The 22054-nt window shown below is 42.2% G+C and overlaps 1 protein-coding gene across 1 annotated transcript in view; it reads left to right on the forward strand.

Moving 5' to 3' along the window:
* The first annotated feature begins 20881 nt into the window (after positions 1-20881).
* GPATCH1 (G-patch domain containing 1) overlaps positions 20882-22054 on the forward strand; it is a 37147-nt gene continuing 35974 nt past the window's right edge. Inside the window, exon 1 of the mRNA XM_088451095.1 lies at positions 20882-21129. Coding sequence (XP_088307221.1) covers positions 21057-21129 — 73 coding nt within the window. The 5' untranslated portion in view covers positions 20882-21056. The remainder of the gene's footprint in view (positions 21130-22054) is intronic.

Genomic DNA, 22054 nt, shown 5'->3' on the forward strand with positions numbered 1-22054 from the left:
CTCTACTACCCCATTAATAAGTTTCCCTACGGGCCGGGGACCGGGTTCGGGCGTGAGGCCACGCCTATTATTTGAGGCCACACCCCCTTCCCAGAGTCCACGCCCACTTTTCGGAGGCCCGAGGGCACATGGCATCTCTCACCACATCAGGTGTCACAGAGACGCCACTGATAAACGCTATAGCATTGGGTGGGTTCCACTTCCACCTGTATTCCCCTTACCTTTGCTGGAGAGCACTCCTGTATCCAGAGACCAGCCAGCAAAAGGGACCAGCCTGTCTGCCAGCCAGAGAGCTGCAAACCAAGTACTGTAAGTGAAGGTGGAAGTGCCTGATAGCTTTGTACATTTAGGGGTCCGAACAGGATGATGAACGAACCCCTTAGTGTGGTATCTCGGGGGCTGTTAATCACAATGAATGAATTATGAGTTAGAAAATTTATGTTGTAGGTGATTTTCTGTGTGCCTCTCCTTATATTTAATCACATATAGATTTAATCAGAATTTCCGAAAGATATAAATTGTCCCTCCGAAATAAAGTCTATGTTATTGTTAAATTCCCTAGTGACGGTATTAGTAGTATTATAATCTGCTGTACTAATCTTTGGATGTCAATAAGGGATAATGGGCCTATTCAGAGTACGCTATGCCGATGTTTTTGCAAATGGAGCGATTTGTTTGCCATTGCACATGCGTGAAGGTACGTTACCATAGTCGCTCACTGCAATCTATATTCGCAGTGTGATTGATAGTCAGGGAGCATTTGGGGAATGCTCCGGCATATTTTATGTCGGCCATTCTGAGTGACCATAAACTCGCTCAGGATGTCGATGTTTGCATGATCAGCGACCGATGCTGCGTATATGTACACAGTTACGCACAGCTGCGATGGCTCAGGTGGGTGTCTCAGTACAAGACCCGGCTGTTCACAGCTGCAAAAATTGCAGGAGCATTAGCGTACAACTCTGAATCAGGCCCAATGGCTGTTAGGAAGTACAGTGGCTGTTAATTGCTTTTAGTGAATGAATATCACGGACAGTCCAATCATAGTGCAAAGAACAAACTTGATCTCAAAATACATTTATTTCAGTGACACATAGCGTAATAGGGCGCAGGGCCTGCAGGAGCCGGGACTGGAGATGGGAGGAGTCGGGACTGACCAGTAAGTCGCCCCCCCTAAAACATAAGTCTAGATCCGCCACTGTCCCTAACCCTCCCCCCCCCCGCAGCCTAACCCTTGCCATCCTCCCAGTGCCTAACCCTATACCCAACCCTAACCCTGACTCCAAGCCTAACACTTACCATTGGGTTGTCAGCGGTTGGGATTCTGGAGCCGGGATTGTGGATCTGGAGCCATTCATCACGCTCCCTCCCACTCTGTTATTGGAAAGAGACATCTTATCAAAGTGTCAATCACAGCACAATGTGCGCAGCCAGAGATGGTGCGGTGTGGCTTGTTACTGCCATCAATGATAAGGTTCCTCCTGAGGCTTTATGTCCTCCAAATAGGAGCAGGGGAGAAAACAAAAGACTACTGTAACTGGTGCACAGGAACAAAGTGTTGTAATCCACAGTAACCAAGTTGTAATAGTAACATTCATTTTACCAAACATTTTAGTACAGACAGCCCTATTATTCTGTGCATCAGTTCCAAATCAGCTGTGAGGAATTAATTAGAAAGCAAAAAACAGGCACTAATTGAATACATAAGTACTCGCTTCCTTGTCTGAATACTTGGCAGAAGACCATACTTCATACTTTTCAATTGAAATCCATTAATCCATTGAACTCAAAAGGGTGGGGCTTAACTGAAAGTGGGCGGAGATTTGACCAAAAGTTGGGCGGATGAGAGCTGGCTTTGAGTGTATCAGAAGTAGGGCTTATATTGTCCCAATTTCGCAGGTCTAAAGGTGGGTACACACTATAGCGATATATCGGATATAGCGATATAGCAGATGATGGTCGTCCATACACACTGAACGACCATCATCTGCATGGGTCGGACTTCGAGGACACGCCCCCTTCGGGGGGAAAAAAACAACATTCGTGGCACTGCGCGCTGGGGAGGGGGGCGCTGTGTGCCCCTCAGCCCGGCGCACAGCCAATGGGGGCCGCGATCAGTGTGATTGCTCCCCCCCTTTGGCATAGGAGACTTGGGCTGCTGCTGTAGCAGCCTCGGACAGTCTCCCAGTGCAGCCCAGCACACAGCAGCGTGTGCTGGGCTGCTGTGGATGGGGAGCTGTGCCGGACCTGGGTAAGTAGTACCCGCTCGCGGCTCCCCCCCCTTCTCGGCGCCCCTGTGTATGGGCGATCGGCTGATCGCCTGTACACACTTGCCAATGGACAAATATGTCCGCAGACATACAGTATCTGTTCATCGGCTGTGCAACAGAGCCAATGCGATATTTCTGTGAACGACGTCGTTCACAGACATATTGTCTGTACACACTGGCCGACGGGGGCACGATATATTGGCCGATCAATTGATCGGCCAGTATATCGGCCAGTGTGTACCCAGCTTTAGGGACAGATTTAATGAATGTGCGATAGGGCCTGATTCTGCGTCCCACGTAGCTCTGAATATGGCCAAAAATGTTCAGCAGCTACAGGCTTCGGTGTATGGAAATTAAATGCACATCATATTTCACCTAACCCCTCTTTTTCGGATGATACTGCCAGATAGATTAGATGGAACGATCCTCTCTAATTTATTTTGGACAAAACTGGTTTAGAACTGGATAAAGTGGCTCCTTTTGTCCTTTCAAGAATAAAATGCTGAATATATTTTCTTTTAAATGGAATACATAACTTTGACAGCCACATGAAGATACAGACTAATAATTACACATTGTCACTCACATGTGATGTCTGTAACAAGATTCTTCGAGTAACATCAGTAATTACTAGTGTGGAGCCTACTTGAGTCTTTATTATTGACATAACACTGAAATTGGATTTATCTGGTATTGTACAGATGTGTGCCAATATATCCAACCCGGTCTGGGTAAACATGCAGTACATCACACGTAGAGGTCACGGATTACATTTATCTGAGAAAGATCATTCTTAAATTATATTACTGAGTCTATGGAATAATAAGCAGCATTAGAAATCAATAGGGTAATTGGCCTTGATTATGCTAAAACCTCTATTATTGCAAAATGTTATTGCAAAATGTATTATATATTATCAGGCCAGCCATATGGACCCAGCCATCATACATCAAGGACACTACAGATATCATTCACAAATTACAATCTATCACATGGAAACCCGATTACTGGCTTATCACTTGCGATGTTACCTCATTATATACGATAATAGAACACCAACAAGGGCTTGACAGTACTAGGTACTTTTTAGAAAAGGATACCACCTTACACCAAGAACAAATCAACTTCCTAATTTCATCAATAGAATTTATACTGTATCATATCTACGCATGGTTCAAGAATACATTCTACTTACAGACCACAGGAACCGCCATGGGATCAACAAGTGGACACCATAAAGCACGGTTGGACAACATACCAAAGGGACAATTTAGTAGAATAAAGGGAAATTGTTCAAAACAAGACGAATACCTGACACAAGACAATCTCCTAAAAACCTGTTTATAGAGAAACAGTACAAAACAGAAGTAGTTGAGAAAGCATTCACAGAAGTGGCTACGATGGATAGAAAAGAACTCTTAGAATATAAACAACATCAGACAAGAGGGATCCACGACAAAATTTGTTTTTATTACACAATACAACAAGGCAGCCAAAGAGATTAAGAAAATTCTGCAAAAACACTGAGACATACTATTGCAGGATAACGATCTCAAAGCATCACTTACGGAAACACCACATGTGATTTATAGAAAGGCCCCTGACCTTAAGAAAACATGTATTAGAAACCACATCAAACCCCACTCATTGATATAATCAACCATGTTTCACAAAATTCATAGAAAAGGGTTCCATTACTGTGGAAGATGTATAGGTTGTAAAACCACCAACTCAAATATCACAGGCGAGGAAATAACATAATTCGAATCAACCACAACAAATATGACATACGAATTGAAAGAAGAGCTGACCTGCGACACTAAGGGACTGGTGTACTTACTCAGATGCAGTTGCGGTCTTGAGTGCATCGGTAGAACTATCAGACCCCTGAGAAATAGAATATATGAACATATAAGAAATATTAGGATAGGCTACATCAATCGTAGTGTATCAAATCTTTTTAAGGAACAGCACAGTTCAGACCCATCAGGATTATTCTTTATAGGTCTTGAACAACCACCCACCAACTGGAGAGGAGGGGAACATACTCGCATTTTGGACAGGACAGAAATGAGATGGGTATTCACATTAAAAACAATGGGGACTAAACTTTGAATTTAACACTAATGCACTGATCTAATAAAAATAGATAGAACAATGGATAATGCTATCCCCAGGATCGCAAGGATTCACGTGACAACAAAATATCCCATGTACATTTTATACCATCAACTATAAACGTGATGAGGATTGATCACATGACTAATAATAATATCAACATATCAAGGGGGTTAATGGTGCACATTACCATATCTGATCTAGCACCCAACACACCAAACAGCAATAATATCTATTTTCATCCCCTGACTCCGTACAGTAACCCTTATTTGATCTGTCATATTTCCATTAATGGAACCATTGACACATACTTAACCTCACAACCTCATCTGAATTAAATATACAACAGATGTTTTTAAGCCTGTCACAAACAGTATCATCGAGGAGGTAACAGACTATAAACTTAAATATTCACACAGTATTACATAGCTATGTAATAGAATTAATTTTCAGCAATATAGTATCATCGACATATAAAGACAGCTTTTAATACACACTACCATATTTCACAAAACATCCAATGCACTAATTTTATAAAAAATATTCTTTATATTTTCAATTAGGTTATAGAATATCAAGCTTGGGTCTTGCCTTGATTTTTTTCATATATTCATTGATTAACCCTCTCATTTACACCCTATCTTGCAGTCATATGCCACACATCTATAAAATAAACGTTATCATTTTACTACAAGAATCTCATATGAATAATGCACACAAACGACTAGCCTTTGTCCAAACAACCCACATAGTGCACAAAGATACAATCTATGGGATAAATAAGAGATACAAGAAGGACAATTGGAAAGGATTTGTAACAGTGTGAACATTAGCCCTCACATCGGTTCTTGGAACCACACCCACCACATGCTGATTGGATAATAGCAAAATAAAGGACAGCCTGTACAACATCACATCATCCTTGACAATGGCCTCATATGGCCGATACGCGTTGGACATTGACAGCCACTTCAACTCACACAGACGCTAAGACGTATACACCTTAGTGCGGCACATCCCAGAACTGACTGGTATTGATGCTCAGACTTGGACCCGACTGAGTACATCAGAAGCGGCACAGCTGGCGTGGGCAGTAATGGTGGTAGCAGTGCGAGCGTGCACCAGAGACGGGACGGAGGTCCGACGTTCTACATAACAACGCGTTGCTGTTATAGCACACGGGATCGGAGCCAAAGAACACAGTGGATACGGGTAAGTGACAGCGCAGGACGCCGCGACTGGAGACTACCTTTTTTACACCGTTATTTGACTATTGAAGACTCCATTGCAATACAAGGGTGACGTAAGACCTCTTTTCTTACGGAGTAGGTCCTGCATTCAAGGTAGCCAACAACCCCACATAGGTGCTCTAACTCCTTATGAACCTAAGTGACGTAGGCACTAATGGCCATACGGAAAGCAGCCCCCTCAAAAACTTACCATCCTACAGACATCCATGAGGAAACACATATGTCATAAACATTGAGGAGATATATACGGTGAGAACCAACGGTGAACACGTAGGCACGCAGCACTACGGAGAGTGGTGCTCTAAAGGAGCCTACTTAACACCTTCACACATATCTCGTTCATAAAACTATCGATACATCATTCTAATAACCACGGTATTTAATATTCATAGCCATATTCAATTAGAGGTGAAAATTCCGAGGTCGGACTTTTCGCCATCATTGTTGCTTTTCCAGGGGATAAAGTATCGGGCACGTGCCTGCTTATTATTATTATTATCCTTTATTTATATGGCGCCACAAGGGTTCCGCAGCGCCTTACATAGTACATAAACATAGTGCAGAAACATAGTACATAGACATAGTACATAGACAGTTGAGCAGAACAAGAAAACAGTGTCATACAGTTTAAGACAATGCAATACAAGTACATGGTATATAAACACTGCTGCAACAGAAGCAGGATGGCAAAAGTCACGGGTTAGGTGCTTTTGAGTATAGAGCAGATAATATAAGTAAAGAAAGGATAAGCACAAGAGGAAAGAGGGCCCTGCTCGTGAGAGCTTACATTCTAGAGGGGATGGGCAAACAGACATGGGTGACATGGATGGGGTAGACAGTGAGCATGGGACAGAGGGTTAGGATGACAGATGGGTGGATTCCTATTTTACAGTATGTGTGGAAGTCATTTGAATTAAGATATATGCCACTGACATTCTACTTTAAGAGGCTGTTACTGTAGGTGTCTGTGGAAAGCCATGGCTGTTATATCAGTGTATGTGACAGTATATGTAGGTGTCTGTGGAAAGCCATGGCTGTTATATCAGTTTACGTGAAGTCTGACGGGTAGCTGAAGCCACTTCATGAAGGGCTATTTAGAGAGTTTGGTTAACGTATAAACCAGCAGTCTCAGGTAAATGTAGAAATTGGTAAAAGTAGTTATTGTAAAGAGATGTTCAGATGTAAAATAATAAGTTGTGATCAAGTGTGAATTCTATAAGGCACATTTATTGATTTGGAGGGTGATGGGAGACATGTGAGGTTTGCAGGATATTTATTCCATAGTAAATCCGCTGTATGTGTGTGGGGCCTGGATTTGGTGATATGTCACCAGATAATAAAAGCAGAAGGATGGAGAAGTAGATATAGTTGTAGGTGTGTAAAAGTTTTTTTTATAGTGACACAATGAGGCTGTAATAGTCAATTTTTGATGAAAAGAAATCTCATTAGTTTTTAGAGGAGGTGAGTGACTCAATAGGGCGGCAGTGTGCCCAGAGAGGGGAGATGCTGGGAGAGTTAGGGATGTTATATCCTTAGAGAAAATACAAAGGAGGGAGTTGATAAAAAGAAATGTGTAGTACATGGTGAGTTATAGGTTTGTTTTTTTTAGACAAATTTTAAAGTAATCGGTATCTTAATCTGAAATTACCTTAGATGTTGGTCAATGTTTGTTTAATTGTTTGATTAACTGTTATGTAATCACACTTTGTGCATTTAACACTTGGTGTTTTTAACCCCAGCTGCAAACAGCCCCAGCTGCCCCTAGACTGAATATAAGGAGTGGTATCCTTGATTAAGACAGGCTACAACTGACTCAATTGCTCTGCTGATCAAAGGAGATAACTTGCTCTGAGTTGGAGCAAAAACCAGGCCAGATATATACCATAAACTATGCTTCACTGACCAATAGACTATACAGGAAGAGAAAAAAAAAAAAATCTATGCAAGAGATACAGTCACATACATTTGAATCCACACACGATTGAAAGCATGAGGTTCTATGCAAATATCGGTGCAATAAGCAAGATGAGACAGTCACATACATTTGAATCCACACACGATTGCAAGCATGAGGTTCTATGCAGAATATCGGTGCAATAAGCAAGATGAGACAGTCACATACATTTGAATCCACACACGATTGCAAGCATGAGGTTCTATGCAAATATCGGTGCAATAAGCAAGATGAGACAGTCACATACATTTGAATCCACACACGATTGCAAGCATGAGGTTCTATGCAGAATATCGGTGCAATAAGCAAGATGAGACAGTCACATACATTTGAATCCACACACGATTGCAAGCATGAGGTTCTATGCAGAATATCGGTGCAATAAGCAAGATGAGACAGTCACATACATTTGAATCCACACACGATTGCAAGCATGAGGTTCTATGCAGAATATCGGTGCAATAAGCAAGATGAGACAGTCACATACATTTGAATCCACACACGATTGCAAGCATGAGGTTCTATGCAGAATATCGGTGCAATAAGCAAGATGAGACAGTCACATACCTGAGGGATGAAATGAAATAAACAGATGATTAGTCCATATTCATGCAGGATAACTGTTTGATTAACTGTTATGTAATCACACTTTGTGCATTTAACACTTGGTGTTTTTAACCCCAGCTGCAAACAGCCCCAGCTGCCCCTAGACTGAATATAAGGAGTGGTATCCCTTGATTAAGACAGGCTACAACTGACTCAATTGGCTTGCTGATCAAAGGAGATAACTTGCTCTGAGTTGGAGCAAAAACCAGGCCAGATATATACCATAAACTATGCTTCACTGACCAATACAGACTATACAGGAAGAGAAAAAAAAATAAATAAAAATCTATGCAAGAGATACAGTCACATACATTTGAATCCACACACGATTGAAAGCATGAGGTTCTATGCAGAATATCGGTGCAATAAGCAAGATGAGACAGTCACATACATTTGAATCCACACACGATTGCAAGCATGAGGTTCTATGCAGAATATCGGTGCAATAAGCAAGATGAGACAGTCACATACGTTTGAATCCACACACGATTGCAAGCATGAGGTTCTATGCAGAATATCGGTGCAATAAGCAAGATGAGACAGTCACATACGTTTGAATCCACACACGATTGCAAGCATGAGGTTCTATGCAGAATATCGGTGCAATAAGCAAGATGAGACAGTCACATACGTTTGAATCCACACACGATTGAAAGCATGAGGTTCTATGCAGAATATCGGTGCAATAAGCAAGATGAGACAGTCACATACATTTGAATCCACACACGATTGCAAGCATGAGGTTCTATGCAGAATATCGGTGCAATAAGCAAGATGAGACAGTCACATACATTTGAATCCACACACGATTGCAAGCATGAGGTTCTATGCAGAATATCGGTGCAATAAGCAAGATGAGACAGTCACATACATTTGAATCCACACACGATTGCAAGCATGAGGTTCTATGCAGAATATCGGTGCAATAAGCAAGATGAGACAGTCACATACATTTGAATCCACACACGATTGCAAGCATGAGGTTCTATGCAGAATATCGGTGCAATAAGCAAGATGAGACAGTCACATACATTTGAATCCACACACGATTGCAAGCATGAGGTTCTATGCAGAATATCGGTGCAATAAGCAAGATGAGACAGTCACATACCTGAGGGATGAAATGAAATAAACAGATTATTAGTCCATATTCATGCAGGATAACTGTTTGATTAACTGTTATGTAATCACACTTTGTGCATTTAACACTTGGTGTTTTTAACCCCAGCTACAAACAGCCCCAGCTGCCCCTAGACTGAATATAAGGAGTGGTATCCCTTGATTAAGACAGGCTACAACTGACTCAATTGGCTTGCTGATCAAAGGAGAACTTTTCGATACTTACGATGCTTATGCCCGTATTCAATGAGGAATCGGCGAAAACGGGACCCGCCGGAAAGGTAAGTATCGAAAAGATCTGTCACATTTTTGGAAATCAGCCTGTCACATGGGGGATCACTATGGGTACCCCCGAATTGGCCAAATTGGCTAAAGGTATTTGGGCTAAAGGTATTTGGGATTTTTAAACAGTGTCGGCGGGTGCTTTTATGCGCCTTTGTAAAGGTGGTGAAGAATAGCACTTAGCTTTATTTTTTTTTTTTTAAATAACTAGTCCAATCAAATTTGGGGTACATGAAAATGGGCAAGAATATTTTTAAGTCCCTAAAGTTATTTTTTTAAAAATCCACCTGCCGCAACCAACTGCATTCTAGAAAACACCTAGAAAAGTTTGTTCCCCAACTTTTTTTTTGCCCCAAAACGAAATCACTTTTTTAGGGGTGTCCTATGCTTTTTTTTTTTTTTTTTGAAACATAAAAACTTTTAGGGAACATTCCAAGGGATGCAGGGTACTTTTTTAAAGTCTGCACCCCAAAACCCTAATTCTGCACTTTTTTTCGCCACCTATTGTATGGTGAAAACTTATCCCCGTTTTTTAACAAAGACTTTTCGCACCTGCGCCATGTCAAAATGGCGAAAATTTACATCATCGGCGATAAATTATCGCTGATAATGGACTTTTCGCCTCTAATTGAATATGGCCCTTAATATGAACATTGCAGTGGTCTATCACATATGACTATTCAATTTTTATGCTAGAATAAGATTCATCTAATTCCAAGAGCACTGTGATCCCTATGGCTACATGCAGTTTCATATAAGCTTTCTCGTGGCCACTTATATGGAACCACTTGTTAAACACAATACATGAGCAAGCCTTGAAAAGTATCGGTGTGTTATTTATCAACAAGCAGCTCTTACTAACTGCATTTGGGGCTCATTTACATGTGTATGTAAGTCAATCTTATAACACGCCTCTCAGATGTAGCCGTACACGTTCCCTTTACCGCTGCGCTCATAGGTGCTGCTCTCACAATCTCCCTCAAATGCTTTTTCAAAAGCAGGCAAGCGTGAGGAAGCGTCTGTAGGGAAAAGGCACCTCCTGCCACCATCTGCGATCCGAGTGCTGCGTCTGAAGACACCGCATCAGATCATCATTGCGACCATCTGTCGGGTTTGTGTACATCTCTGAATGGGGCCCTATATACAGAGGTATAGACACATAGCAAAAGACACCTCCAAACATGACATGTGGAATAGTACATTGTTAGGTTTCATAGCAAAGCTCAGATAGGGTACTGCCAGCTTGCTACGCAAAGTAGCGAGGAGGTCATGAGGGGGGAAGGGAGGCTGAGGAGCTCTGTGCTTGATCACAATCCTTGTATCTGTTTTAAAATACAGGTTGTCTCCTATATCCAAATATTCCGAAATACGGAATATTCCGAAATACAGAATTTTTTTAGCATGACTGAGATAGTGAAACCTTTGCTTTTTGATGGTTCAATATACATTAACCTAATTTAAAGCACAAATTATTACAAATACTGTATAAAATGACCTATAGGCTGTGTGTATAGGGTGTATATGAAACATAAATGAATTTCATGTATGTACACAAACTTTGTTTGAGCCACACAATTATTGAAAATATTGTATAAAATTACCTGCAGGCTGTGTGTATAAGATGTAAATAGAACATAAAAGCATACTGGGTCCCTTTCCCAAGATATTTCATTATATTATGCAAATATTCCAAAATACAGAATATTCCGATATCCAAAATACCCCTGGTCCCAAGCATTTTGGATATGGGAGACTCAACCTGTATCAATAAATCATATAATATACATGGGCACAATTTATGATATAAAAGGGTGCTAACTGACCATAGCTTTTACTTATAAGGATAAAAACTCCAGACGGGGTATTTATCTAATGTTTAGGCTCATTTGACAACCGCTACCATACCTATTCTGTCTCCTTAAGATGCATACACACACAACGATTTTTGTGAACGATTATCGTTAAACAATATCGTTAAACGATAATCGTTTGAAAAAATCGTTCACTTTCCGAGTCAAACGATGAACGATTATCGTTCATGCGCGTTCATGTTTGTAGTTTGTAGTTCAGTCAGACTTGTCTACTCAACGATTTTCATTAAGGGATTATGCAAAAATCGTTTGTAGTTCAAAAAAATCGTTCATTACACTTTAAAAAATCTGACAGACAATCTGACAGAAAATCGTTCATAAAATCGTTGGTAACAAAATCGTTGTGTGTGTATGCAGCTTTAGTACTAACCCCCTTAGACTGTAAGCTCTTTTACGAGCCAGGCCTGTCCTCTTGCCTAAACCCTCCATTTGTCTTATCTGGGGTTGTACATTGACGGGGTAACCATTGTTGGTCGATGGCTTTTAACTACCAGGGAGAAATCGTATATGATTTGGGGTCATACATGCACAAATTAAAGAAGAAATGTCCCAGCATTCGCATTCGACCTAATGATTTGTATTAGGGCTGTGCGCCGACCTCCGTGTTTTGGTTTTGGATCTGTATCTCCTTCGTGTTTTGGATCTGAATTTGGTTTTGGCAAAACCGCCCCTGTGTGTTTTAGTTCTGTATTATTTTCTAAATAATCATTAAAACAGATAAAATCACATAATTTGTGCCTGTTTTTGTTCCTACAGTATTATTAACCTCAATAACATTAATTTCCTCTCGTTGCCAGTCAATTTTGACCACCTCACAGCTCACAATATTGTTTTTATCCAGTTTAGGCCCATAATTTGCACCAAGCTAGCTGGCTGACTAAGCTACTGAAAGCAGCAGCATTGAGCGGTACAAACGCGTGGCAGCTCAACTTCCAACATGGCACATAAGGAAACATATGTTTTGTTAATCAAGAGGCCTGAGGGAGATGGAGTATCTATGTAGTTGAAGGCAGAGAAAGGAAGGGTTGATTCATAGTAAATTTAATTTAAGTTTTTGATTCCAAAGCAAATTTATGAGGGAGAGAGGTGGGGAGTCATTTTCAAATAATATTTGACTCATTCACACCAGTCCTTGCCCCAGTTGAGCTCTTCAAGTGGTCCAGTATTTTTCTTTAAAAGTGAAAGGGGCATGCAGGAGATGAGGTCTGTGGCAGCACATAAAACGGAAGCTCTGAACAGAAAGGGGGCAGAGGGACTAAACATCTCTTATCATTGTGCTTCTGGGATTATGTATTGTAAGGCTGGGAGGGGAGGAGAGAGAACATCTCCAGATACCATCACAAAAAATCCTCTCCATTTGGTGTTTGAGCTGCATGTGACCAAACATGGCTGTTATGATCAAGGAAAGCCAAGCCCACCAGGGGGTATATTTCGATTTGAGATTCATTTTTATGAATCTCTGAGTTCGAATTTAGGGCCCGATTCAGACCCACTCGCTAGGCTGCATTCGCATGCAGCCTTCAGCTGCCCCAGTATGCAAATCCCGCGATCACACAGCAAGACACTAGTACGCCCACTATGTCTTAGCGTGCGAACGCAAGCCAGTCTTAAGACGCCCACTTTCCCTTCGTTACACACGTCATCTCCAGGAAGTGTATGTAACAATCGGTAACATTGAGTACCATCGGCTGCATACGCAGTGCTTGTGGTTGACACTACCTTACTGCAAGCACTGCGAGTACTGCAGTGTTTTATGTTTAAATAGCCATGTGAAGTGTACTATGACGCTGCGTCTTAATTATGCACGCCCTAGGAACGGTGTTTTGACGGTCAGACACGCCTGCGTTCGCACCACCACACCACCGTTTTCATGGACCTTCCCCTGTCACCACTCACAAATTCTGTCACTCAATCTTGCGGGCCGTCTGTGTACTCGCTGCGTTCTTTTGCCGATCGCAGCAACTGGTTCGCGTATGCGCAGTGCTATGCATACGCAGATTGCGAAAATCGGCCAGCAGCGTGCGAACGCAGCCTAGCGAGTGGGTCTGAATCGGGCCCTGAACTCGAACAGCAAAATCCCTTAGCATATCTCAAATTTACTAATAATGGATTTTGCTATCGATTTGCAAAAAGAATTCGATCTTGTTTCATGTTAAGAAGGGATTTTGTGTTCAGTTTATGAAACCTTTTCCAAAATTGTAGCACAAAACCCCATTAAAATCGAAAGCAACTTCCACATTACTTCCTATTGGGCCAAATGTATCACATGCTCACTAACAGGGGAAAAATTTGGAAACACTTGTGCACACTCTAGAAAAGTGAAATTGATTTACAATTTCTTCCTAAATATAGTATCCTCATCTTAAATATATGTATATATGATCCTCATCTTAAATATATGTATATATGAATTATATAACTATATATATATGTTTATATTTATATGCAAATATATATAGGTATATATGCATATATACATTTATATGGGTATATATATATATGTACTGTATACATGTGTATATACATATAATTTTTACTACATTTTTTGTTTGCCTGGCTATGTCGGCTGAACCCCACCATGGTGCGGGGGATCTGTGGGCACATTTGCTATGGGACCCCAAAAGAGCTAGTTACGCCCCTGATACTGCAGGTAGGTGCACAGCTTAGCATAGCCTTGAGCAGCCATTATTCATACAGCCAGGCTGCCCCACATGCTTTTGGGAACTTTTAAAGGCATCACAATCAATTTTCAGTCAATAGAATGGTGTTTAGAAGCTCAAATCATTATTCTATTTATTTAGGGATTTGAAGTTCGGTTTTGAGTTCAATTTATGTTCGATTTGCAAATTGAACATTAGCAAATTAAAAATCCTATAGTCCACTATGGGAAAACATCGATGTTTTTCAGAAATTCGATTTCATTTGATTTGGGCTTTAGTAAATCCTTTCGTAACAAAATCGAACCAAAATCTAACAGAAAACTCAATCGAACCATAGTAAATATAACCCCTGTTTGGTATCTACAAATCAAGGTTCAAAAATGGCATAAGAGTATTTTGCAAGTATACCTATTTGTGATTTTAGTTGAACTAAATACAGTATGAAACAATTAAAATAAAGTAAGCGTAAGAGCAGTGGCACAAAAGCACGCCAGTTTAAAAAATATAGGACATTGATTAAACTTTTGCCACACAGCAGTGGCAGGTAGAATCGCAGTTTCATAAACTATAAAATTAAAAATGTCAGGCACCAATGCCCCAAACAGCACATAATGCAATGAAAAGAGGTGCAAGATGGAACTGTCCTTAAGCCCTTACTCCCACCCTTATGTTGTATACAGGACATGCACAGTTTAACAAAGCAATCACTTTAGAGACAGGGACTGCCAATTCTGGCTTAAGCGATTAGTTTGTTTGGACGCACTGAAGACAGGCTACCAATGGACAGTTGACATTGCTGGCAATGATCTCTCCGTGCACAATCTGGCATTACAGAGGCAAGATGTTGTCGCCATCATCATCCGATTCCTCACCCTCATCAGTGTGTACATTATCTTCACACAATATTAATACAGTCCCAGGTGCCATTTTTGGATGTAATTGGCGGTAAAGGTCTTCCTCGTGAAATTTATAGTTCATTTTGATGAACATCATCTTTTCCACATTTTCAAGAAGTAGCCCCCTACACCGATCGCTGACAAGGTTCCCGGCTGTGCTGAAAACTCTTTCTGAGTACACACTGGAGGGTGGGCAGCTCAAGTAAAGCAAAGCCAGTTTGTGCAAGGGCCTCCAAATTTCCTTTTTTTCCACCAGTAGTCAAACGGACTGTCTGACATGCCTATTTGGATGCTGTCATTAAAATTTTTTAGTTCTCAACCATTCTTTGAATGGTGACCGTATCAGATGGAATCACGGTAGAGGTCTCATTAATTGTAGGCAATTCTTTTAGACCCCACCAGATGTCAAAACTTGGTTGTGTTGACTCATCTGCATCACCAGTGGGTCTTTTTTTGGGAAAGTTTTGTTTTTTCCTGGCAGCCGCACTTGCTGGAGAAACTGAAGGAGGAGCCGTCGCTGCATCACGTGCCGCTTGAGCTGACAATTTGCTTACAAACAGCTCTTTGCATCTCTTCGGATCTGTGTCCGTTAGGAAGAAAGACACAATGTATGACTTAAACCTATAATCGAGCACGGTCGCCAAAATATATTGCTCCGATTGGAAGATCCTGACAACCCTTGGATCCCAAGTCTGATATGCTTAGCGGAATCGCTTCATTTCAGCTTCTCCTTCAGTTTCTCAAGCTGCTTTTCTAACAGTCTAATGAGGGGAATTACCTGACTCAAGCTGGCAGTGTCTGAACTCACTTCACAGGAGACTACTTCGAGGGGGTTTCATCACTCTGCACAACACAGAAATTGTTTTCCACTGAGCTTGAGTAAGGTACATTCCCCCTTCTCTTCCTATGTCATACTTTGTTGTGTAGCTTTGAATGGCTTTTTGCTGTTCCTCCATCTGCTCAAGCATATAAAGGGTGGTGTTCCACCTTGTAACTACCTCTTGCTTCAGCTGGTGACAGGGCAAATTCAACATTTCTTGCAGGTGCTGCAAGCTTCTACATGCACCTGCTGAATGGCGAAAATGTCCAGAATTTTGAGGGCCATGGAGAGCATCTCCTGCACTGCCCTGTCAGTTCTGCACCACCAAGTTAATAGTGTGAGCAAAACATGTTGGAATTCACCCAGTTGAAATACTCTCACAATATTGGTGGCATTATCAGAAGTCACAAATCCCGAGGAGAGTCCTAGCGGGGTAAACCATTTTGCAATGACTTCCCTGAGTTTTTCTAAGAGGTTGTCAGCAGTATGCCTCTTAGTGAAACCGGTGATACACAGAGTAGCCTGCCTCTGAATAAGCTGTTTTTTCTTAGATGCTGCTGCTGCTGTTGTTGCCTCTGACAGCAATACACCCACCCAGTGGGCTTTTACAGTCATGTCATCTTGCATTTGCCCTGTTCCACTTGTACACATATCTGTGGTTAAGTGGACAGTGGGTACAACGGCATTTTGGAGGACACTAAGTTTTTTTAAATGTCCCTATACAGGCTGGGAATTGCTTTTCTAGTGAAGTGGAACCTAGATGGGTTTTGGTAGCGGGAACAGAGGACCTCAATTAACTGTCTAAAACCCACTGCACTAAGGGCGGATATAGGACGCACCTCTAATAGCAGCATAGATGTTATGGCGTCAGTGATGGGTGACTGCTGTCATACTTGCTCCCCCTTGCAAAGGATTGTTTTTAACAGTCAATTGTTTTTTTAGAACTACTACTAGTAGTCTTCCTGGTCCCCTTCTGGGAAGAAGATCCACTTCCAGCAGCAGCAACAGCAGGTGTAGTGCTCAAGGATTCTTCTGAGGAATCCAGGATAGGGGAGGGCTGAGTTAGCCTTATCAAATTGGATGCAGGACTACTTCCGATCATGATTGAGGATATTGTTGATGAAGGTGTTGGTGGTGAAGATGCCAGGTGCCTTGATCTAGCAGAGAGAAGGGAGCTAGCTGACACTGGACTGCTTGTTGTTACTTTTTTAGCCAAAGTTTCTGAATTTTGCAAACACTTTTGATGGATGCGCTGTAGATGACGTAACAGGGAGGAGGTTCCTAGATGGTTAGGGTCCCTACATCTACTTACTCTGGCATGACAACAGGTATGGATGTCTTGACAATTGTCCGGATTTCAGTAGAAATGACTCCACACATAAGTGGATTTTTTTTTGTTTTATTCTCAGTCATAACAATGGGCTTTTCCTTATCATGGGCAACAACTGTTTCCACTGGAGCCTGATTTACACAAACATCGTCATCATCAGCATCCTCATCAACATCCTTATTAGCGTCAGCTACACATATATCCTCCACATCCTGGTGCACTTCCACAGAAGCATCCTCAATTTCTATGTTAGCATGTTGATTTGTGCTGCTAAGCCCCACATTTGCAGAGGACACACAATTTGTGGAAGGAGATCCTCTTCGAGTACAGTTTTGGAAAGGTCAGAGTCACACATGGCACCCGTCGACACACTTAGACTCTCCTCAGGGATTTGTGACATTTCTGAGAGCACAGTTGGTTCCTGTGCCTTAACAATTTTATTTTTTTTGAAACGTCTACAGGGAGAAGGGCTTACATCATCATAAGAGACAGGACCACTAGTCATAAATAAAGGCCAAGGCTTTCTGCAGCTAACTTTACCTTTGATATTTTTTTTATTTACCAATGTAAAACTTTGGTTCTTTGATTTTAGATGGGCTGACTTAAGCCCTGTATGCCCTTGGGCATCGGCTTTAGTAGAAGACGTAGACAGACTAGTATCGTCATGACTTATGGCACTGGCAGCAGCTATTGCCCTAGTATGTGGCTCCTGCTCTCCTCTCAACTGATCGCTCTCCATATCAACAAACACGAATGAAGTGGGGTACAGCTGACATGTCAATTTGTACCAATTTTAAATATTACACTGCAGTATCAATGACCTACAGTGTCACAATATTTTTTATGAATAAGGAAAGAATAACACACTGTGCTACCACTTACAGCGTCACAAGATTATTAATGAGTAAAGCACTGCGCTGCCACTTAGTGTCACAAGATTATTTATGAGTAAAACACTGCGTTAGCACTTACAGTGTCACAAGATTATTTATGAGTAAAACACTGCGTTAACAATTACAGTGTCACAAGATTATTTATGAGTAAAACACTGCGCTGCCACTTAGGCCCGTATTTAATTAGGTGCGAAAAGCCGAGGTTCGCAAAAAAGTATCGCGGATGACGTCATTTCGCCAGGCGGAAGCTTTTCTCCGTATTCAATTCCAAAGACTTGTCACGTCAGCGGAAAGTCAATGCAATGTAATACGCGAAAAAGATTCGCCTCTGACTAGGTGGCGAGAAAAAGTGCAAAATCGTTATTTTGGGGTGCAAAGGTGGGGAAACCACTCAGCACCCTTGGGACAGCCCCCAAGGATAACTGCATCAAAAAATCCCTAAAAAAACGGAGGAACACCCCAAAATAATTACTTTGAAAATGGCGGCGAAAAAGTACAAACTTGGGGTACAAACATAAAAAGTAGTGAAATAGAGTTATTGGGGGTCCCGAAGTATGGGGCAGGTGTTTTTTGAATTGCAGGACCTTGCAACAGGTGCATTTTTCAAGTTTTTTAAACTTCACTTTAGGGACTTCAAAATATGGTTAAACCCAGTTTCAAGTACCCCAATTTTGACAGGACTACTTATTTTCACCAAAAAATACTGCTTAATGCTATTCTTCACCACTTGTGTAAAGACGCTAATTACAAGCTATTGTCACAAATTAAGTACCCCAAATAGCTTTATTAAGGCGATTCGGGGGCATCTATATTGATCCCCAATGTTAGTGCATCTTTTGGGGGGTGTCAGGCTGATTTCCCCGTTTTTGACAGCACTTTTCGCCTGTTAAGAGTTTTGCCGGGTTCCGTATTCGCGTCCTTTGGAATTTAATACAGCGAATGGCGGGGTCGCACACAAAAGTTTTCGCATCCAAAACATGCTAAGTCGGCGAAAAGTATTGCATGCGAAAAAGTATCGCGAGTGCGAAACTAATTGAATACGGGCCTTAGTGTCAAGATTATTTATGAGTAAAACACTGCACTACCACTTACAGTGTGACAAGATTTATGATTAAGAATAACACACTGTGCTACGACGTATAGTGTCACAGAACGTGGATGATAAACTTTGGTCTGGCCGGCAGTGTCACCGAACAATAATAGCTAATAGTGTACTGTAGCTAGCACACACTGAAATTTTTTTTTATTTTTCATTGTTTGTGGAATAATAATTTTATTTAACTTTTATTTTTGACACTGGGGAAGAGCACCCCTGGAATGAGGCAGCAGCCCCTTGATGAACAACACAGCACCCCTTTATGGACAGCAAAGCACCCTTGCCCAGTGCAGACGGATCACCTGCAGAGTCACAAATACGGGCTGGCCGGCAGTGTTACCGAACAATAATAGCGTAGATAGCACACACTAAAAACAAACAAAAAAAAAGATTTAATTTTTTTGTGGAATAATTATTCATTTTAATTCACTTTTAATTTTTTTTTTACATTGGGGAAGAGCACCCCTGGATGACACAGCACCCCTTTGTGTACTGCAGCCCTAGCCCCTTGATGGACAGGACAACACAGCAGCCCCCCTTCATGTACTGCAGCCCCAGGCCATGGACAACACAGCAGCAGCCCCTTATGTACTGCAGCCCCAGGCCATGGACAACACAGCAGCAGCCCTTTATGTACTGCAGCCCCAGGCCATGGACAACACAGCAGCAGCTCTTTATGTACTGCAGCCCCAGGCCCTTTATGGACAACACAGCAGCAGCCCCAGGCCCTTTATGGACAACACAACAGCAGCAGCCTTTTATGTATTGCAGTCCCTCGATTGACAGGACAACAGTGACACAGCCGTCGCCCCCCCCTTTATGGACAACACAGCAGCAGCCCTTTATTTACTGCAGCCGTCCCAGCTCCTTGATTAACAGGACAACAGTGACACAGCAGCCCCCCCCCTTTGATGTACTGCAGTCCCAGACCAACAACACTGCACCCTTGAACAGACAGAGCACGTCTGTCCTATGTGCTCTATCCACAGCCAGAGTGGAAATGGCGCCGATCGCCTGGACCTTTATAGAATCGAAAACCCGCGAGAATCCGACAGCGGGAGGATGACGTTTTGCCTTGGATTGCGAGTTAGGCAGGAAAACCCGAGCCGCACACGGAATTGCAATGTTCGGGTGGTCCGGTTCTCGGAGGACCGGATGCGCTTATCTCCAATTTTTATACTTATATCTGTGTTCTACACTCTTTACTTATGTTTTAATATCTAATATATGGGTTCATTTAATTTTAGACTAAAGACCCCCATCCACGACAGATTGGGGAAATTCCCCGTTCCGCGATAGCAGGTCAGGGAATCGGGAACATATAACATGTTGAAAGATCTCGATTCCCTGATCCCAACGTGAAATTGGTCGGAATCTGCAAATCTGGTATATTTAATCATATAGAATTTCCCCGATGGATCACCAATTATCGATGGCTGCCGATCACCGTTTCCAATTAGTGAAGCGGATCAGATCGGATAAATGCACCTCAGATGCATAGGCCCCTTTACTTGACATAAAAAAAAAACTAACAGACAGGCCATCAAAAAAATAAATAAATCTATATTTCATTTATAGAACTTATTAATTATAGGCAGAAAATGACTGACTGCTGTAGAACTACAAGTCTCAGCATGCACTATCATCATGCCAAAAGCCCAACCAGGTGGCATAAGCCTTAATAGAAACAGCTTTCAGACAGGCCGTCGGCTCTCCTCCTGTGCTCCAGCAAGCGGAGGAGAGCGCTATGCGGCCAGGACGAGTCCTGCAGATCAGCCACAAAGCAGGCCGTTACCACGGCGACCGGCAGGCAGGCAGCCATCTCCAGGTCACGTCACGTGGCTGAGCTTTTGGCACCGCCCGGCCACCGTAGCCGCCAGGGAGCACAAAGATGGCGGCGCCCGAGAGCGATGGGGAAGAAGATTTGGTCAGCTATGGGAAGCCCCTGGAGCCGTACGAAGAGGGTAAGGGGGACAGCTGTGATGTGCCCTTCCCTGTGTCAGCGCCTCCTGGCGGGGATGGGGGCTAATATCAGGCGGTAATTGGGCAGTTTAGGGGGAGCCTGTGGTTCTCAAGTTAAGTGGAACTACAAGTCCCAGCATGCCTTGACTGGCCCCAACTTTTACTGTAGCTGGCGGGGCATGATGGGACTTGTAGTTCTGCTTTGTTGTTGCTATTCCTATACTGCCAAGTGTTCCTATACTTGTGTAGTAACTGGAGTTTTGTTAACATTTCATGCACATGTGGCAGGTAACTAACTAGAACCAGTAATATTGCATGATGGTCCAGAGATCCTCTGCATCTCCTTGGGTTTGTCTCGTCACGATCACATAATCTTTCGTTTATTGGGTGGAATGCAATAGTTTTTCTTGCGTCCGATCTCCCGTCTAAAGTGGCAATATTCTATTGTTTTGGGAGCCCATGTCTTTTTGCGCTTGTTGCATCCAAATATATTGAGTTTAGCCACATAAAGCGGATAAACCAGTCTAAAGGTTTGGTTAGCGCATCCAAACGGCAATTTCGGTGGCCAAACCAGGACTTTTCGCTGATTTCTGTTCACCACCTCAGGAGGGTGCGAGCAAAAACCTGTGCACCTGCGGAATTTGCACCGAATCAGAGCAACAATTGAATTGCTTGTCGAACGCACATCACTAACAGACGCTGGTGAAAACAATTGCATTCCCCAAAAATTTATTGCTATATCGAAAATGTTTCTAAATATTTAATATTTATTAGGTTATTTATTTAGCGCGCTTGTTTTCTTTAGCACTTTACAGAGAATATATCAGTCACACACACATTAGTCCCTGCCCCAGTGGAGCTTACGATCTATGGGCCTGATTCAGTACTGAACAGACTTGCAAATCTGCACGCAAGCAGCTTCGCAAT

The sequence above is a fragment of the Taudactylus pleione genome, unplaced genomic scaffold (genome assembly GCF_031769625.1).
Source record: "Taudactylus pleione unplaced genomic scaffold, aTauple2 ptg000537l, whole genome shotgun sequence".
In the NCBI taxonomy this organism is placed as follows: domain Eukaryota; kingdom Metazoa; phylum Chordata; class Amphibia; order Anura; family Myobatrachidae; genus Taudactylus; species Taudactylus pleione.